Raw genomic sequence first — 20,883 nt, forward strand, 5'->3', positions numbered from 1 at the left:
GTACTATTTTTTTCTTATGGGCTATTATTACCCTAACTCCGCCTGTAGCTCTAATAGGGTTACTGCCGGTCCCAAGCCCGGGTAAAGGAGGAGGGTTGGGCATGGGGTTAGCGTCCCCATCCCGTAGAAAACTAACTCGCTAAAAAAACGCTTACCAGAAAAAATTATTCAAACCATTTAAACTCTGCCCTGGGAGTTAGAAGGTCTTCAGTTAGAAGAATTATGACGCTTCATGGTGAAAGCCGAGTTCCTTCGGAAGCCACGAGGCCGATGCCCCTTCTAACAACCAGAGCAAAAATTTTTATAGGTACATGGAACGTTAGAACAACGTGGGAAACCGAGAAGACCAGTCAAATAGCAATGGAAATGAGGAGATACAACTTAGCAGTACTGGGAATCAGCGAAACCCACTGGACCCAAGCTGGACAGAAAAGGCTAAATACGGGAGAGATGCTGCTATACTCCGGTCACGAGGAGGACAATGCTCCACACACTCAGGGAGTCGCTCTTATGCTGTCCAAAGTAGCACGAAATGCACTTGTAGGATGGGAGTCTCACGGATCCAGAATCATCAAAGCATCATTCAAAACAAAGAAGGAGGGGATCTTAATGAATATTATCCAATGTTATGCACCCACCAATGATAGCAACGACGACATTAAAGATCAGTTCTACGAGCGGCTACAGTCAATCATTGAGAAATGTCCAAGAAAGGACCTAACTATTCTGATGGGAGATCTAAATGCCAAAGTCGGAATAGACAACACCGGATATGAAGATATCATGGGACGACATGGACTGGGACAGAGAAACGAAAATGGAGAAAGATTTGCAAATCTATGTGCATTCAACAAATTGGTCATAGGAGGCACAATATTTCCACACAAGCGTATACACAAGGCTACATGGATCTCACCGGACCACACTACAGAGAACCAAATAGATCATATTTGCATCAACAAAAAATTCCGAAGGACAATGGAAGATGTAAGAACCAGGAGAGGTGCTGACGTAGCTTCAGATCACCACCTAGTTGTAGCCAATTTAAAACTGAAGCTAAAAAGAACTGGACAAGTGGACCAACAGCACTACAAAGGTTCAATACAGCCTTCCTTCGAGATACTGACAAGCTCAATGAATTCAAGATAGCTCTCAACAACAGGTTCCAAGCCTTACAAGATCTACTGAAAGAAGAAGAAACTAGTATGGAGGACAACTGGAAAGGCATCAAGGAAGCATTAACTTCAACGTGTCAAGAGGTTCTGGGCCTAAAGAAACACCATCATAAGGAATGGATCTCTATAGAAACACTGGACAAGATCAAAGAAAGGAAGAACAAGAAGGCAGCAATTAACAACAGCCGAACACGAGCAGAGAAAGTTCAAGCACAAGCTGAATACATAGAAGCAAACAAACAAGTGAAGAGGTGCATTAGAGCCGACAAGAAGAAATACGTGGAAGAACTAGCAACGACGGCAGAAAAAGCTGCTAGAGAAGGAAATATGAAACAGCTTTACGATACAACGAAGAAACTAGCAGGGAAATACAGTAAACCAGAGAGGCCGGTCAAAGACAAAGAAGGCAAGCCAATCACCGAAATTCAACATCAGCGTAACAGATGGGTGGAATACTTCGAGGAACTCCTGAATAGGCCGGCTCCAATGAATCCACCGGACATCGAAGCAGCACACATAGATCTTCCTATAGATGTCAACCCACCAACGATGGAAGAAATTAGAATGGCCGTCAGACAAATCAAGAACGGGAAAGCAGCAGGACCCGACAACATACCAGCTGAAGCACTGAAATCAGACATCGAAGCAACCACAAGCATGCTGTACCTTCTATTCAAAAAGATTTGGGAGGAGGAACAAGTGCCAATGGACTGGAAAGAAGGACACCTCGTCAAGATTCCAAAGAAAGGAGATCTGAGCAAATGTGAAAACTACAGAGGCATTACACTACTGTCAATACCAGGGAAAGTCTTCAACAGAGTGTTGCTGAACCGTATGAAGGATGCAGTAGACGCCCAACTTCGAGATCAACAAGCTGGATTCCGTAAGGATCGGTCGTGCACAGACCAAATTGCAACACTACGGACCATCGTCGAACAATCAGTGGAGTGGAACTCATCACTATACATCAACTTCATTGATTATGAAAAGGCATTCGACAGTGTAGATAGGAGGACATTATGGAAACTTCTTCGACACTACGGAGTTCCTGAGAAGATTGTCAACATTATCCGGAACTCATACGACGGACTACAGTGCAAAGTAGTGCATGGAGGACAGCTGACAGATGCATTCCAAGTAAGGACTGGAGTCAGACAAGGCTGTTTACTCTCTCCTTTCCTCTTTCTTCTGGTGGTCGACTGGATTATGAAGACCTCAATATCTGAAGGAAAACACGGAATACAATGGACAACTCAGAATCAATTAGACGATTTGGACTTCGCAGACGACCTAGCCCTCCTATCACGTACACACGAACAGATGCAGATGAAGACAGCCAGTGTAGCAGCAGTCTCTGCATCAGTAGGCCTCAGCATACACAAAGGGAAAACCAAGGTCCTCAAATTCAACACGCAGAACAGCAATCAAATCACTCTTGATGGCGAAACTCTGGAAGATGTAGAGTCCTTCACATACCTAGGAAGCATCATCGATGAACAAGGAGGTTCAGATGCAGACGTAAAGGCGAGGATCGGCAAAGCAAGGGTCGCATTCCTACAATTGAAGAACATATGGAACTCAAAACAACTTTCAACCAATATCAAAGTGAGAATCTTCAATACGAACGTCAAGGCAGTTCTACTGTATGGAGCTGAAACTTGGAGAACTACAACAACCACCATCAAGAAGGTACAAGTATTTATAAATAGCTGCCTACGCAAGATACTCAACATCCACTGGCCGGATACCATCAGCAATAGCCTTCTGTGGGAGAGAACAAAGCAACTTCCAGCTGAAGAAGAAATTAGGAAAAGACGATGGAAATGGATAGGACATACATTACGCAAACCGTCAAACTGCATCACGAGGCAAGCCCTAACTTGGAACCCTGAAGGGAGGCGAAAAAGAGGAAGGCCAAAGAACACATTGCGTCGGATTATAGAAGCAGATATGAAAAGGATGAATTACAACTGGACGGAGCTAGAAAGGATTGCCCAGGACAGGGTTGGATGGAGAATGCTGGTGAGTGGCCTATGCTCCTTCACGAGGAGTAACAGGCGTAAGTAAGTAAGTAAGTATTATTACCCTATTGGTTACCTATCAATTTAATAAACAACTTTATGCTCCTGTGTTAAAGATCTACTATGAATCATAAATACAGACGTTTTTTATCCATAGTCACTTTTATTTAGCTTGAATGAAGCCTTTCTTCTATTGAAGCTGTTTGGGTGTCGGATCATTGGAAAAAAGACATTCGTATGATTTACTATCTTGTTTTGCACATAGAGAGGATATATCTGTTTTAATCCTTATAAATTAATGTGCACCCAAAGTAAAACACTTGTTCATTCTGTGTTTCAATTATTTCAAGCACAGGTGGGATTCGTTAGAAATTAAGCTATTCAGTCAATCGTAAGCAACGTAGAACATGAAACATTTCCATGCATCAGTCTAAGTCGTCACACCATATCAGTATAGGGATTCTGAGCCACGTCAAATACAAAATCTCTAACCATTTGTTATGATAATTGCGAGGATCATAACCAGGTAGTTTGTACGATTCCAACAATCAATGTATCCATGGATCGATATCATGTCTTGGTTTGACCAACTCTAGATACATTACAACCTACCCCTACATAAAAAAACACCGAGTTTTGATGCAGGCAGTGGTTAGGCATACACGTTATATATACCCGAACTCCTTAGTCAATCCAGATTCACAACTTTATCAGCCGATTTACCATGTCTGCCTACCAGCCCGCATCTAACCTCAGCATTGCTCGCCTAGTGATCCCAATATACAAGAGCGATGCCTCGTAGATATCTATGAGTGAATACCAGTGACCTACACTACCGTTGTTGCTACCTTGATGTGGTGGTCAGACTTGCCTATTGCGATGAAGCAACCGAGCAATACGGGCAGGAAAATTCGTTCCTCAAGGTTCTAACATGCCAGACCAGTAAGACTAAAATCAGAAAGCCCAAGATCCGAAGGCGAAGTCGTACTGCTGACTGTACGGAAGTGTGATGGCAGTAAAGTGTTTCCTTCAGACAACCAGTATAACAACGATACTACCACCCCACAAGGAGGGGATGGTTAGAAAAGGTCTACCCTAGATATGCACACCTCACCTTATACCACGGATGTCCGTCTACGGCGGTAAGGTCTCAATAAGTAGGGAGCTAATACGGAAATCACCCACAAAAAGTTCGCACTCAGGTCACTAAGATCACCTCTAATCCAATTTGTTTACAGGTACCTCCAGAAGAACCCTTCCACGGTGTGGGCAACCGGGAACTGATAACCTCTTTCATACCTCTAAGAGCACTAAAGATCACTGTATTCATAATTAATCTCTCTTTAATTCCTCTTATTCCTCCCACATCGACTTTCAACACCCAAACCCATTTTTTGCTTCGGCCTGAAGTGTCATCATAGCCAACGACTCTAGTGCGCTAAACACTATCCCAGGTCAAAAGAAACATCGCTCCAGACTAAACATTTGAGCCTATGTAAAATTCGCCAGAAGACCTCGTTCGAAAGAACTACCAAGACACCTACGGTTGATATATGCTGTGTACCCGAAACAAAAACACACGATCCTACTATCATCATTCGACTTTTAAACACACTAATCTTAATTCAGGTGTTGACGCAGACCAGTCCCGGAGCAACCACTTTCATTTAAAAGGGGAGAAACGCATCCCAAAAATTCTGGCATCGTCGCTCAGTGCTACGAAGAGACTCTGCATTTTATCAGCGTCTTCACTAAACGGGACTATATCATCTGCGTATCCTAAGCCGATAGGTGGACCTCCTGATAGGGGATCAATGCCCGAAAATCCAGTCGACGAGAGCGTTATTTCCAGCAGTAGGTCTATGATGAAGTTAAACAAAAATGGAGATAATGGACAGCCTTGACGGATACTACTTGAGGTTGCAAAATCAAATGACAGTTCACCATAAGCTCTAACTGGACTAGTAGTGTTCGAGTAATGAGCCTTCACAAGGTTTATGTACTCCTGAGGTACACCCTTCACTGCCACAGAACCTCTCGGTGTACAAGGTCAAATGCTGCTTTTAGATCAATAAATATCATTGTCGGACGCCGATGAGCATGCCTGTGCTCTAAAAACTGACGTGACGTATAGTGAATATGTGGTCGATACAAACACACTACTAGATCTGAAGCCAGTCTAAGTTTCTCGTGTTTGCAGTTCACGAGTCTTAGTTAGTGTTGTGTCTTGTGGACTGCAGATTAGAGCGAAGCGTATTTATTGATCGGACCAAAGACGCGTAAACACGTAAGAACAACCTAGAGTCCTGACTGGTCCTGCTTCCCTGTCTAGCCCAGCCAGTTGAGTCCAGAACGCAGGTCTCAGCCTCTGAGATATGAATCATTATATTTCAAGCATACTGAGTTTATATACCAATCAAACCGACCACAACGTACCAATAAAATATGAAACGACATTGTACAAGAATTAGCCAGATGTGGCCGTGAATGAGGGAGGTAGCGATTAACAAACAGGGAATAATTCATGAATGGAAAATCGTATAATAATAGTTCATAGGTCAAAATAAAGCTCACAATAAGACGGACATGAATATGAACAGTTTAGTTACATAACAATTATACGATAAAAATATAATCATAATATTGGTCCATAAATGCATCTCAAAAATTACCATTACTCGGAATACAACACCTCCCCTTTTTTTGAAGATCCGGAGTTGATATCTGGATTTTAAATTTTCGAGTCCATCCTCCCCCGGCGAAACAGTGTTGGATCCTCATAAGCCAAAGTCACAATTAATTTGAATTTATTTAAGATATATTTGTCGCACTGAACAGAGGATCGACTGGAAGTGACTGAGTGGTGAGGCTGAACGACACTTGATATGAGGTGATCGAAGTTTGATTCTTTTGAAATATTGTGACCAAATTTATGGAGAACCTCACTAGTAGATAGTGGATCACTATGATAATCAGCGTTCAACAAAACTGCACCAGGTTCTTGATTATTATTTGATGCATATGACATATTTTCTGGCAGAACGAGGGGATGTTCTTGTGAGCTGGATACGTCACTGTTTGTACATGCCATTTCGGGAATAGTGGAGTTTGAATCCATGACAGGGCATGTTTCTAGAATGGAGAGTACTGGACCACCGGGCGGATCTTGAATGACTGCTTCGCTTACATCACTGCTCGTAAAGGATTCATAGAGGCTTATATAGACACCTTCATATGTTCTGCAGCTATTTTCCAGCTCGGTATGCAGATGAGAAATTAACTTATCAACCTCTGTCGCATCTCCAAAACATGGATGATTTAGCAGCCGTGTGCGTAAGTTGTCCAAAATATTCAACTGGCTATTTTTGAAACGCTGCTGTTGTCGCTCAAGTAGCAACTGTAATTGGTCGGGAGAGATAGAAATTTGTTAACAACCAATGTCTTCCAAGGACACCGACGACCAATCTAAATGCTGACTGCTCGAAAATAATTAGACTGAATTTCGTCCAATTACAGGCTGACCTTGGATTGTGTTTTTTTACCCCGTCGCCAATTGTTGTGACTGTGTCTGCAGATTAGAGCGAAGCGAGTGAGACTATAATTTATGGACGAGCCAATCAGAAGCGTTTGAGCAATTTCAAGGTCACGGAGCCAAGTACAACACCGGATGCTCATATACGATCGGTTTACAGCGGATTTTAGAGAAGAGGTGATTATTGAGAGGCTACAAGAGATGAGACTACTAAGAAGTTCCTGTACCTGTGACTGCGGTTATCAAATGACTGCAGCAAAGTGTGCAGACTACTGTGATGAGATTGTATTTCGTTGTTCTTCATGTTGGATGAAAAAGTCTTCTCGAACGGGGACTTTCTTCGCTCGATCGCGACTGAAACTGAGGCAGATCATGATAATAGTTGCAAATTGGATCATAAAGGCACCAGTAACACTGGCTGCGGCGTTTGCAGATGTTACTGAAACTTCATCAGTCCAGTCCCGGGCTGCCAATTTCGGGGAAAATTTGGCCCATTTCGGGGAAGCCACTATAGTAAATTTAGGGGAAATAGCACAAAACCCCCGAAACTTCCTCAAACTTTGGGGATTTCATCAAATTTGGGAGCTTGGGGTGGTATGAGTATTGCCGTGACATATGTGCAATTAAAATGACACGTGTACACCAATCATTCGGAGGAGTAGGATGTATTGTGGAGATAGATGAAATAGTAGTAGGACTCTAGGTTGTTCTTACGTGTTTACGCGTCTTTGGTCCGATCAATAAATACGCTTCGCTCTAATCTGCAGTCCACAAGACACAACACTAACTAAGACTCGTGAACTGCAAACACGAGAAACTTAGACTGGCTTCAGATCTAGTAGTGTGTTTGTATCGACCACATATTCACTATACGTCACGTCAGTTTTTAGAGCACAGGCATGCTCATCGGCGTCCGACAATGATATTTATTGATCTAAAAGCAGCATTTGACCTTGTACACCGAGAGGTTCTGTGGCAGTGAAGGGTGTACCTCAGGAGTACATAAACCTTGTGAAGGCTCATTACTCGAACACTACTAGTCCAGTTAGAGCTTATGGTGAACTGTCATTTGATTTTGCAACCTCAAGTAGTATCCGTCAAGGCTGTCCATTATCTCCATTTTTGTTTAACTTCATCATAGACCTACTGCTGGAAATAACGCTCTCGTCGACTGGATTTTCGGGCATTGATCCCCTATCAGGAGGTCCACCTATCGGCTTAGGATACGCAGATGATATAGTCCCGTTTAGTGAAGACGCTGATAAAATGCAGAGTCTCTTCGTAGCACTGGGCGACGATGCCAGAATTTTTGGGATGCGTTTCTCCCCTTTTAAATGAAAGTGGTTGCTCCGGGACTGGTCTGCGTCAACACATGAACCAAGGATAGGGAGTGAAGTAGTCGAACGCGTTGACAACTTCACTTATCTTGGAAGTCTGATCAGCCCTAATGTGTTGGTGTCTGACGAAATCTCAGCACGGATTCAGAAAGCTCATTAGGTTTTTGCCAACTTACGTCACCTATGGCGAAGGCGAGATATCCGTCTATTAATAAAAGGACGAGTATATTGTGCGGCAATTTGTTTCGTTCTACTTTAAGGTTGCGAAACATGGCCATTAAGAGTTGAAGATACTTGTAAGCTACAAGTATTTGATCACAGATACCTTAGAAATATTGCTGGCATCTGCTGGAATCAACGGGTAAGTATTAGTGAGGCTAGAAACGCAGGGTATTAGGGAGTGATGGTATATCAGTTGATGAGGCTGTGAATCTTCATCGACTGATATGGTTGGGTCACGTGTTGTGTTGCGTATGCCTGAACACCGATTACCACGACGTGCAATGCCAACTGGTGTTGGGGATCGTTGGAAGCAAGTTAGGGGCGGGCAAACCAAAACGTGGCATCAGTGCTTGAAGTCACTAAGTTCTGGTCTGAGCCATGTTGGTAGATGCACACTACTTGTTTGTGGTCCGCCTGACTATCGTAACCAATGGTTGGAGAAGAAGTCCAAAGAACACATTACTCCGAGAAATGTAGACAGACATGAGAATGATGATCATGGCTCAGAATCGATCACAATGGTGTAGGTGTATACACTCACTGTCTTCACTTAAACTAAGAGATTAAAATCGCTTCATTTCTTCTTTTCTATGTACTAAATCTTTCTTCCTGTACTATGTCCATATATTCAATCTTTCTTTTATATATTACCACCATCGAAATGACTACTTCTATGAATTTTGTGTTCTTCTTGTCATGCTAATGAGGTACGGTAACTTGGACCGATGCATATATGTGCCTGGTCCTATGTTGTAGCTGACTGACTGACTAGTGACCTACGAATATCCTTTATTTCTAAAGATCACATTTCCATACAATAAATTAGAATACCATGAATTATCATGCAGTGTATTTTCTATTCGCTGGCAAGACAGACATTTCGCCTACACCATAAGTGAAGAAAGTTGAGAAACTCCAGCCGACCTTCCTAAGTCTGTGTCGATACTTCATCAGACACCAACCATTCAAGGTTTATGAGACTTTTAAGATAAGCTTAATGGTGTCAGTGTGCTAAACTACTAATTCACTCCTTATCATTAGTTTAGGCGTTGATACAGACCAGTCCTGAAGTAATACTGAAATCAAAATTCAATGTTGCGCATTATCAGTTCTAAATAATTCTTAATGTTAGTGATAAGTCCTTATCATACTACTGATATGTTTGTAACAAGCATCAGTAAATATTTGCTTTAAAAAAAATAACACTTACCTCGATGTGTCAGATAGAAATAATCATCACACCATTTTTTAAAACGTGGATAAAACGATTCGTTATGTTGATCACAAGCCAATTTTAACTGCTCATGAAAGTGTTTAGCATCTTCATTAAATAAGTAGTATGGAGTTAGATCTGCTCCGCCGCCATACCACCAACATTTACGATTGTTACCCAAATCAACTTCGAAGTAACGAAAATTAAAGTGTGTTGTAGGGACATATGGATTAAGCTTGGAAATGGAAAAAAGTAGAACCACCGGTAAGAAGAGACATCAAATAGTGATAGTTCTCAGCAGTGGGCATCCACGACCCCACAACCAGAAAATCAAACCAATCCAGGACCTTCGAACTCGCGCCCAGATTTCGACTAATCCATGGTACTGAGCGATCAGCCTTCATTACCAGTGGTGGATAAATCCCTAACATCCGATACGGTTAAACTACAATGTTCATGAATTCTCAATAGAACTCCGAGAACTTTCTCTCGGAGATAGCCACTAGTGGGCGAATGATAACTATCAGTAAAAGGTTGTGGAGACTGTTGAATCACATTGATATCACGAGCCGATCTCAGAAAACGATTAAAAACCTAGACAGCCACTTCGTCTTAGTGTAAAACTCTTTACCATTGAGCATCCATAGTCCCACAGACGGGAATCAAAACCAAGACTTATAGTCTGATCCGCAAACACCTGAAACGATCGTTCAGTGTTTCTCAAGTTCGCATTGACTCGTGACATCAACAAAATCCAAGCCTCTTGTTTCCTTAGGATTCTGTAGCCCATGTGCACCATTGGTCTGGAACGAGAGTTTTCCGACTTCTCTAGGTGGATCCTCCATATCCACCAACCCGGTTAAGGCGTTGGACGTTCGCTTTTCGTCCTCTCAATTCTGTAAACAAAACCCTCGCCGCGAGAAGGTAGTGAGTAGGACTTCCGTGGCAATGATTGTATGTACGTAGCCATATGAGAGCATTTGGAGAGGAAGAGCTGACTTTCCCCACTCTCGAACGTACCACGGCATTTGAGGGCAGTTTCAACATAAGTAGAAACGGTGTCTGATACGGAAATACAATTCAGGATATCTAAATGAAGTTACTTTAATGCGAAAAGGAAAACGTTTTTCGAAAATAAACTTACTGGATGAATAACTGAACTGATACCACAAGCGAAAAATTTGCACTCTTTATTAGGATCAATTTCATTATGTCTATAGAAAAAAAAGAGAAAAAGATTATGTTCACTAACAGTTTAATATACGTAAAACCGAAAAAATGGGATTTTCGATTTACTGGTTGATGTTATTTCAGATTTTATTGAGACAGGTAATATTGGGCAGCTATTGGATCACCGCGTTCGAAACTCCTTGGCAGTATACACTAATAAACCTTCATCAGAGATCAAACTAAGAATCTTTAGATTTAGTGGTAAGCGTATTTAAATGTCTCAATCATTGAGATGTGATTCAGTGGTACATTATCAACCTTAATCATGCCACTAATTGGTCATTATCAAAATGTAATTAATGATAACTGTCTCATTGAACTCTATCTATCATGACTTCTTATTACCAAAATATTGGTAATCTTGAAGTCAATTGCTATTACTCAACATATGATTACTGTTTATTCCTAAGTTTCATTCTATGTGGATGTGTATCAAAAAGTTGGCCCAAAACAAAGAAGAGATACAGTTGTTTACTACTCCATAGTTGTTGCACATCTGAGACAAAAACTACCATTGTATTGTAACTAATCAGAAAATTTTAACACCTAACCCTAAAAGTAAACTAAAATTTATTTTCAACTTACAGATATAATCTATGCTATCTATTTGGAAACAAATTACATATATTAGAATGGAAAGAAAACTGTAGTTAGGTATTCAAAAATTGCATTATAATAATAAGTGCTAGTCTGAACACATCCACTGTATCCAATTACATGTAAATCATCTGGTTGAAGTAAATATGATTTTAGTGGTCTTATATCTGACTCCAATTAGATCGTGTGAATGATTGCTGTCGATAAATACATCCTGACTATCGACTTAATACGCGTTAGTGAATAACGGAATTAAATAAGTCAAATATGAGAATGGATTTCAAACACGTATATTTTGCACGATCGTTGATGGGAACAGACAATCAGAGAATCGCAGCGAACGAAGCGAAGAAGAGAGAGAGAGTCAAGTGAAACTAAAGGATGCGCAATGGAGAAGGCAAATGAGCCGACTCCATTTAACCAAGCGTTAATCAATATTTATAGTCACACAAAAATAAGTTGCAGACATGTGATGAATGAAATAAAAAGGGCACACATATACGCTTACATAAAAACAGCCAAGAGTGATATGTGAATAATTAACAAGGTCAAAACGTGACTCAACAAGAACTGATAAATTGACCTGTCCAGAAGCTAGAATAAATTATTATATGAGCTTAACATAGTAACCGACATTACATAACTATCGTAGCCAATTATACGAGACGTTGAACAACATATCTCAGAATCAGTCACACAGCTTGGACGTACTCACTCTTTGACGTCAAAATACTCACACCTTTCATTGCACAAATTGATTGTTCTTCTTGAATCATATTATTATCACCGATACTACCATCACTTCTACTACTCTAGTATTTGTCTTAATAATTTGATTACTCTTTGTTGATGCGATGTGGTAACTTGAAGCAATGCATATATATGTGGCAGGTTCAATGTCACTCATAACTAAATGGATACATTTAACATGCTTCTGTAAAACGACGCATAAATATAAGGGTATATGGATTTGAAAATGGGAGCATGCGATGCAGAGATAAAGAAACTAATTAATCTGTAAAACCAGTGGAAAACATTCTTGCAGAGATTACTCTAAAAGTATGCGATATTATCATGGATAAGTATCCATGAAGTTAGCAGGATAAATAAGTTCATTCAATAATGAGAGTCGAGAATTTCATGTATAAAAGCAATAAGGCTTACCACTACTACTGAGTCCGTTGTTAAATAAGCGTTCCAAATTAAAAATAAACTGAATTTTTCCTGAAGTTGGGTGAGAATTTACTTTAGTATTCTCCAAAGTTTGAGATGTGGAACAGAACTGTACACTGCCTCCTCCACCTCCGAAAACCAAAGTTTCACACATCAAACCAACCTATGTTAAACAAACATTGAAAGCCAGGAAACATTGGACGGATATCTCGTCTTTGCATGAAACTCCCCTGCAATGAGTACCCACAGCTCCAATAAGGTTTGAACCCAAGCACTTTAGTCCTCGCGTCGAGAGCCTAACCTTCAGATCACTGGTTTACCATCCAGTGGCTTACATTTCTAACTCTAAACAAATCGTGATATTTCAAGACATTCCTGCGTAGCCACTAGTGAAATCTATCTCACATCCAACATGTAGTCAAGCTCCCCTGACAACGGCTTTTCATTAGAATTGATGGTTGTTTAGCATTGCCAATTGACCAAAGTTAGAAAATGCAAGCCACTGAATGCCAGCTAGGTGATCTAAAGGTTGCATGTACTTGGTGCGATGTTTGAAGGTTCTGGACGTCTCATCTCTGATAAAATGCTGGATGTGCACAACTAAGTCTCCCATAAGAACGAAGTAGTCGCTCAATATTTCCTAGTCTTCAGTGGTTATCGGTTCACAATCAAATCCAACGTTCCCCACAATACCGTATAGTAATTATTATGAAATCACAGAATATAAAAAACAACTTTTACATTTGACAAATAAAAACCACGAGAATCCTGTTAAAATAATACAATTAAAAAGAATTATGAAAAAGAGATCAGAGAAACAAACAGCTAACCTTGCACGCATTTCTTTCACAGCTTGAGCGCTAAGGTTCCCACTTATCACACTGATGTTTACACCAGCCTTTTCAAAAACATCACCATTCTCTAGAACACATGAAATTCCGCCACCACCCTATTTACGAAAAAACAGTGTACATATATATGGAGAGAGGGGATACAACGGATGTTTGCAATTGTACTAAAAATACTGACAGATAGTGTTAGGATATCCGGAAAAATATACCAATAATTATCATGTTAAGTCTAATAGTGTCCTTAGACTTTAAATGGACATTCCCTATTGGTCAATATTTATTTCACTTGTTAAATATTGTACAAATGTTGTTTTCTATTTTACGGTACGATGTGGTTTGTTTGGTTGGTATGTAAACAGAGTCTGTCTGAAATATAATTATTCATATCTCAGAGGCTGAAACTTGCGTTCTGGACTCAACTGGCTGGGCTAGACAGCGAAGCAGGGCCAATCGGGACTCTAGGTCGTTCGTACGTGTTTGCGCGTCTTTGGTCCGATCGACTTAGCAAACGTGTTCTAATGTCACTGAACTTCTGCGATTGAAGACTGCAGATGAGAATGAGTGCTTTAAATTGGTCTTTAGTAAGTGACTACAACCGGAAGCGTTCACATTCTCGGTTGACGATACCCACATGTGTGAAAAAATTATCATCTTCGTTCATAGTGAGCTTCAAACATCGATAGCGCGCATTGAATAGTGAGGAGTTGTCTTCGAATTGTTGGCTCAATGACTGGATCGATAATTCGCTGACCTCAAATCTGCAGCATCACAGTCATAACAGATAGATATGCTGAACTTTGAAAAATCATATAAGGTTCTGTAAAATCTCTTGTATGAATTTCGGCGATACTATAAGGTTGACCAACTTAAAGTAAATGGATTATGGTTTTAAACTTGTAACACTGGTCAAAAATGTCGATCAATTGATTTGTTCAATCATGCATCTTAAACTTATCCCATGTATACACATAACTCTCTCTAGCCTTTTGAAGAAAGAAAGAACAAAGATTTAAGTAGAATAACATGATTCTATTTTATTTTGTTCGGTTCTTGTTAGCTGCTTACAAAAACTTTCAATATTTAAAAATCTTAACTAGAAAATGGGTTGAAACTGTTTACATAAATATGTTTAGTTGGAGGAAGTGCTAAACACACATCGATATAGAGTATAGTAAGAATGTGAGGAAATTCAATAAATTCACATCTTACTTGGAAGAACATATGTTCCTCCATATCTCCATCCAATTTAAAAAAGCAGGTGTTTGGAAGAATGGTCTTTTCAATATGTTCTCATCACCTATGATTAAAATCTAAATTAACGTCCTGAAGAGGATAGCCAGGTTTAAGGCAAATACATAATTTAAAATGAACGTTTATGAAAGTTTGGATTGTTGGTGGAAATAAAATATAATTGTTATCATTGAAATAACTAATACGTCAATGTTGAAATGACTAATGTATAGTGTTAAACTAGTTTATATAATCATTGTAATCGTGAGATTAACAATACAAGTAGATATAAATAACACTGAGAAACAACAATATAACTACAAATCAGAATGAATATTGACCATAAATTACGTAATATATAGAATGATATGAATTGGGTGAGAGATAATAACTTGGAGTGGGGTGCTAATTCAGACTGGAAAGAAGGACACCTGATCAAGATACCAAAAGGAAAGATATCTGAGCAAGCGTGAGAACTACAGAGGCATCACTATTCTATCGCTAATTCAATTTTTCAAACGCTTAGCAGTCATGATCATAATAATATAAGTGAACAGGGTAGGTTTAAGCATGGAAATGTAGAAAGAGAAAGGTTGTAAGTAGACTAATCACATATCACTATTTCGATAAAATGACTAGTAAGTTATTGGGCTTGAAGTCGCCCAAGGCGAGGGGTCAGACATATTTCTTCTAAACTCAAAGCTGAGGCTTTTTAGCCTGAATAGCTATTGCTTCGACGGTGTGTAAAATTTCTAGTCTGACGGATTTAAGCAGATAACTATGAACACCGTAAATGACTGATCGGCGTTGGCTGTATGGCCCGTTTGTACAAAATGTTAACTATAGCCCTGCTTAACAACGAAGGGGTGTTGACGAGCACGAAAGTATAAATCCCTGAAACATTTATCACTATAACTTGCTCCATAAGAGTAAACAAGTTGATAGACGTAGGAAAAGCTGGTTAGTGCAGGTAATTTACTTTTTTAATTTCGGAGTAAACATAGAACGTGTAGAAAGCACTAATTGTAGTTTACCTGCATTGAATGCTTTTTAAATTGTTCTGCGCAATTTTAACATTAACATTTCTCTGAGTGTGTACCATAAACAGCATAAACGGAGACATTTTACTTGCCGTTAGGACTAAATCCTCATTTGAGTCTCTCCCAATACCTGTTTTCCTTTAGGGTATTACACAGTACAGTTGTTCACTCTACAATTATAATGAAATGCACCAACTACATTTCGTTTATATTGTAGAGAAACGAAACTAGCAAAACTTGTTTACTCCTCCATCCAAGTAGTTCTCTTGTTCAAGTTCCTTTATAATGACCCATTTACTCTCTCTGTAAATAGGACACCTAGAAGGGTTATTATGCACCTATTTTTTCCCACATGTAAATTTAGGAGGAGGGTGAACTTCACCAAATCTTTGAATGCCTACCAGGTCAATATAGTCTTTACAAAGGATCAACACAGAATTCACATTTCGGCAGCAAAATTTTCCAGTGAACCATTCTCTAGCTTATCTAGAAAAAAGCCAGCTAATATGAGACACAATGATGAAACTATCGCGACACCTATTTGTCCACATATTTTCCTGTTGAATATGAATTTTACATTCATGGTGTATTTTAATGATCTCTTCTATAATATGCACTGGAATCACAGTTTCTGCTCTGTGTTCTGTATTCACCTGACATGATTTATGAGTTTGAAAAACTCAGAGGTTAATCAACACAGTTATAAACTTAACAATATTTATAAACAAGTGGAACGTCGGATTAGCAGTCTAAAGCATTTGGTTTTTGATTACTGAATTACAGGCACTTATTCAACTCTATTCAGTTTGGTCTAGGCAATGAGTTGGTTGGTATTACTAACTTACATATGTACAGAAAAGTGGGACTCAAAAACGAAGTGCATGGATCTTCACCGACTGACGACTGTATAGTGAATTCCGGTTTGCTACTTAAGGGTGTGGAAATCACTCAATGAGTTTTAGGTAAGAAATGGTTCTCCGCCTATTACGGTTTGAACAACCGGTAAATGTCAAACTTAAGTTCACAGGCCTTTACCCGGTAAATGAGTTGGATATAAACTAAGCTTGAAAATGGAAAACGGAATATCATAACTTACAGCACGACGTTCCCATTTGTCCACCTTGAATTTGGCTTTCCCATCAATCTTTTCAACTTCCTTACACAAGTGACCCTTGAATAAAGAATAAGCAGACAAGTATACAAAGCTCAAGGAGGAGCAGTTAAAAAGAGATTAGAAGAGAATGATTAGAAATAAACAATTAAACGAAGCACAACTTAAATGAATATATTTTTCAAAAATGTCACTGTATTCAAGTCCAAACGTCTTACAACCGACTAATTCCTCAAAAGAGATTGTAACAATAAGCTGTTTTAATAAAATTAAGACAGACATGAATATAGGAGCGAGATTTATGAGTTACCGAAATTTACAATAGATTAAGAACATATTTCAGATTACAGATAATGATGTGAATAACGTTTACATACGAAAGAATCAGAGCACCAGAGTCATCACCAATCATAATTTAAACTTTTTAGTTCTTATTACAGTGACAATGCTGAAAACTAAATTTACGTAAGGTCAAAACTTAAGCAGGCAACAAAAGAAAAGTAAATAATTCATGCATATGTCCAAATAACCCTAGCAACTTGTCTGTTATCTAAAACATTTTAAAAAAATAATGAAACGTTTAGTATATAACTAACTACCAAAACATAAAAATCAGTCTGTATGAGTAACTGCTTATTACACGTTATGAAATTCAGTCACGTAGAACTATCTTTTTGTGAATTAAATTCATTGATCTGTGATTATCTAACCGTGTGACAGACATAAGCTCAATTTTTAATTGGTAAATAATACACAATGGCAATTAAAACCCAAACTAATCAAAACTTTAAGTAAATACTACATAACTTATAAATTTACATGGTGCCATCAAAAAATAGTAGACAGACAGGAAGTCACAACTTATCTTAATAATCATTTTTTAGTGAGTCCTTTCAACATCTTCAGCTTATACAGACCTTCTTAGTCAACAGTCAGCACAATTTGCTTTAAACGTTTAAAATGAGTATGATCGACCAAATAATTATTTGGCGATATTGAAATGTCAGCTTTTGAAACATTCTGGGTCGAGACAAACATGTCATCTTTAGGTAATGAACTCTTAATCACACGAATAATTTTTTGGGGATTATCGATATCGATCAACTAAGTGTATTGCAAAGAATTTCATCAAAAAACAGAGAACGACCGGATATGAAGACGAGTTAAAAACGACGAGTGCACACTAGCGGGTCACAAATAGATTGCTACACATCAGCGTGACATTCTCCAAACGTTGAGGGGATATAATTAAAAATTTACACGGTGAGACTATAATTTATGGACGACCTTTGAGCGACGCTGAAGTGGCCTTGAGAGTGGACGCCTACTGAATAGGACTAAATGAGAGTTATAAAGCAGTTAGAATTCTCATTTACAGTTGATGGTTAGAGTTAGAAATTGGATTTAGGGTTTTCATCACGAAATGACACCACCTAAAATGCCATAACTCTATTTAGCCTAATGTACAAATGAACTACGCGCCCATAAATTAGTCTCGCCAGGTAGGGTAATGAACGCCACACACCAATAAATTGATAACGATACAGTCTAAAGCATAGCATATTTGAAAGATAATCTCACTTGGAGTTCCATGCACAACACTTCCATTTTTGAGCGATAACATTCATCACCTGACTGCAGAAATATTTAACACTTTATAGAAGTCTACCTGTAACTTGTCGACTGCAGAAACAGGCAAGCACATCCAGTTATTTAGATTTATTTCAGGAAACTTGGTAACAAATGGTACACTAGCGCAGGAAACGGAGAAGCATTTATTACTTAGGCCCACAATGCTGGTGTCAGCAAGAGCCCATCGACCTCCAACCAAGAAGGCAGAAGCACTAAGAGCAAAAAGAATGTTATGAACAAGAAAATGTACCCTAGTGCATAAACACAGCATTTAAAGAACCGTTGGGTTTTGGAACGATACAGGAACGACACACCCATATCCGCAACGTGAATCTCAAATAAAGCGGCTTCGTAGCTTAGTGAATAATTGTTTTATATCCATATGGGTTCAAAATAGATAATGGGCAAAAAATGGAGTATTAAGTGATAGATATATAATATTTATGACAGATATAATATTATTACGAGTAAAGTGTTAGTGTAAAAAACGACATCTCATCGCATGTGAGGGAATTAAAAAACAAATGTCGTCTTCCCTTTGGTATTCCCTAGTTTGGGAAAGCGAAACTGATGACTGTCTTCTTATTTGCTAAAGTGACCCTTAAGGGTCTACTTTAACTAAAAGTACTTTGGTTAAAGTTTGAAATTTTTTGCTAAATTTTATCCTGAGTACCATTTTTAATTCCTTGACTAACACCTGTGTTCACTTTGTGATCATTTTGTGTTTTTAAACCTTTAAATCTAATTACAATGGTTGATAAGACTCATAAATGTGGGCAACCAAATTGTTTGTTCCCCGTTGAGGAGGGGATGCAGTGTGATGACTGTAAAAAGTGGTACCACAAAATGTGTACACGCCTAAGTCCGATGGCATACAAAAGATGCTCGAAGCCTAACTCGCATTGGCTTTGTATGTTCTGCTGTACGGATAAAAAGGTGCTAATTAAGGAGGCTATGGGCCTATTGGTTTTGGCCTGCGAGAAAAACGATGACACAAGCGCTGACAGCACCGGCACTGACAGTGACGAATGTGTCAGTGTAGTATCTGCTGTTACGCGACGACTCAAACAACCGACTCTGACCGACGCAAAAGTGAGATCTCCTTTAACATTAACAAAGGGAGTAATACCACCTGTTACTGACAGTGATAACAATGCATCTTTAGTGGAAACCGACGAAATGGATAAAACCATCACCGTTCCAAATAGTCCCAATGTCCTGAGGGATGAAAAATGGACTACGGTACGTAGGAAACGAAATGAAAGGAAAAAATCTGTAGGCAGTACACAGGTAGTTAGTAACTCACTGATGAAGTCTCATTGTGAGTCACAAACTGCACTACCAAAATCTGATGGTAAGAGTGAAACCCATCCTGGCGTGACTGAGAAGAAAAATCGAATAACAGCTAAAACTAATGACTGTTTACTTGAAAAGTCCTTGGTGAACTCTCAGACCAATCCGCCAAAGCTCCAAAGAAAAGCTTCGTCTAACACTGTTGTGAGTCACTCACAGGACTCTGTTACAATAAAAGCTAATCGTTAGATACCAGTAGTTAATATACAGGATCTATCGTCACGGTCGAAAGCTGTTAACACAGTTTCAAAGGAAGCTAAACCCCTTCCTAGTTTAATTATTTGGAATCTAGAGGAGTCGAAAGATAACGACCCTGCTAGAAGACATGCACATGACCTGCAGTTAGTGGAGTCTGTGGTATGAAATGTACTACCTGAAGAGGTTTCAGGGGTACATATTACAAAAGTAATACGACTTGGTAAATGGGTTGGAGGCGAGACCCAACCAAGAAGAATCCTGAAGCTGGTTCTCGGGAGTTTCGAAGAAAGAGACATATTATTGAAAAACGCACCAAAAACTCGTGACTCAAATATCCGTATTCGACTAGATTGGCCGCTTGAGGATCAAATCAAGTGGAAGAATGCTCTTACGGAGTTCAGGACTCGCAAGTTAAATGGCGAAAATAACCTTACCATTAAGGGTTTTCAGGTAGTCAGGTCTTAGAAGCCAATGCTTCCGAGGCCTGTATGGGTAGAACGATTGATTGCCGAAACACCTTAAGTGTGTGCTACACGAACGCTCGTAGTCTTAGAAATAAAACGTCCGAGCTAAGTCTGATGGTGGAAGAATTATGTCCCGATATAATCGTTGTTACAGAAACTTGGTTCACAGTAGATATAGACTGTTCTCCGTTTATTGCAGGTTATATCTGTATTAGAAGTGATAGAGTTTCAAGTCGCAAAGGGGGAGGTATAATATTATACGTTAGGGATCACTTTCGTATACAATCAACCATATCGGAGGCTCATGTCAGTGGCACATGTGAAGTTGCATGTTGTAAGATTAAATCTAGAAGTGGGTTAGTGACTATAGGGGGAATATACCGTAGTCAGTTTTGTCTTGCTGACGACTTCATCCTAAGACATATCTGTTTTTGGAGTATGGCAGAATGTTGTCTCATCATTGGGGGGACTTCAACGCACCGCATATCAACTGGACAGAGCTTA

At 39.3% G+C, this 20,883-nt stretch overlaps 1 protein-coding gene across 1 annotated transcript in view; it reads right to left on the minus strand.

Annotated features, from left to right (window-relative positions):
* Nucleotides 1–20,883, minus strand: part of MS3_00011079 (uncharacterized protein) — a gene marked incomplete at its 5' end in the record, with an annotated part of 34,169 nt that overhangs the window by 9,817 nt on the left and 3,469 nt on the right. Inside the window, 7 exons of the mRNA XM_051219486.1 lie at nucleotides 9,498–9,735; nucleotides 10,645–10,714; nucleotides 13,331–13,449; nucleotides 16,718–16,792; nucleotides 18,314–18,367; nucleotides 18,402–18,576; nucleotides 18,615–18,719. Of these exons, the coding sequence (XP_051065820.1) occupies nucleotides 9,498–9,735; nucleotides 10,645–10,714; nucleotides 13,331–13,449; nucleotides 16,718–16,792; nucleotides 18,314–18,367; nucleotides 18,402–18,576; nucleotides 18,615–18,719 (836 nt within the window). The remainder of the gene's footprint in view (nucleotides 1–9,497; nucleotides 9,736–10,644; nucleotides 10,715–13,330; nucleotides 13,450–16,717; nucleotides 16,793–18,313; nucleotides 18,368–18,401; nucleotides 18,577–18,614; nucleotides 18,720–20,883) is intronic.

Source organism: Schistosoma haematobium, chromosome 6 (genome assembly GCF_000699445.3).
Source record: "Schistosoma haematobium chromosome 6, whole genome shotgun sequence".
In the NCBI taxonomy this organism is placed as follows: domain Eukaryota; kingdom Metazoa; phylum Platyhelminthes; class Trematoda; order Strigeidida; family Schistosomatidae; genus Schistosoma; species Schistosoma haematobium.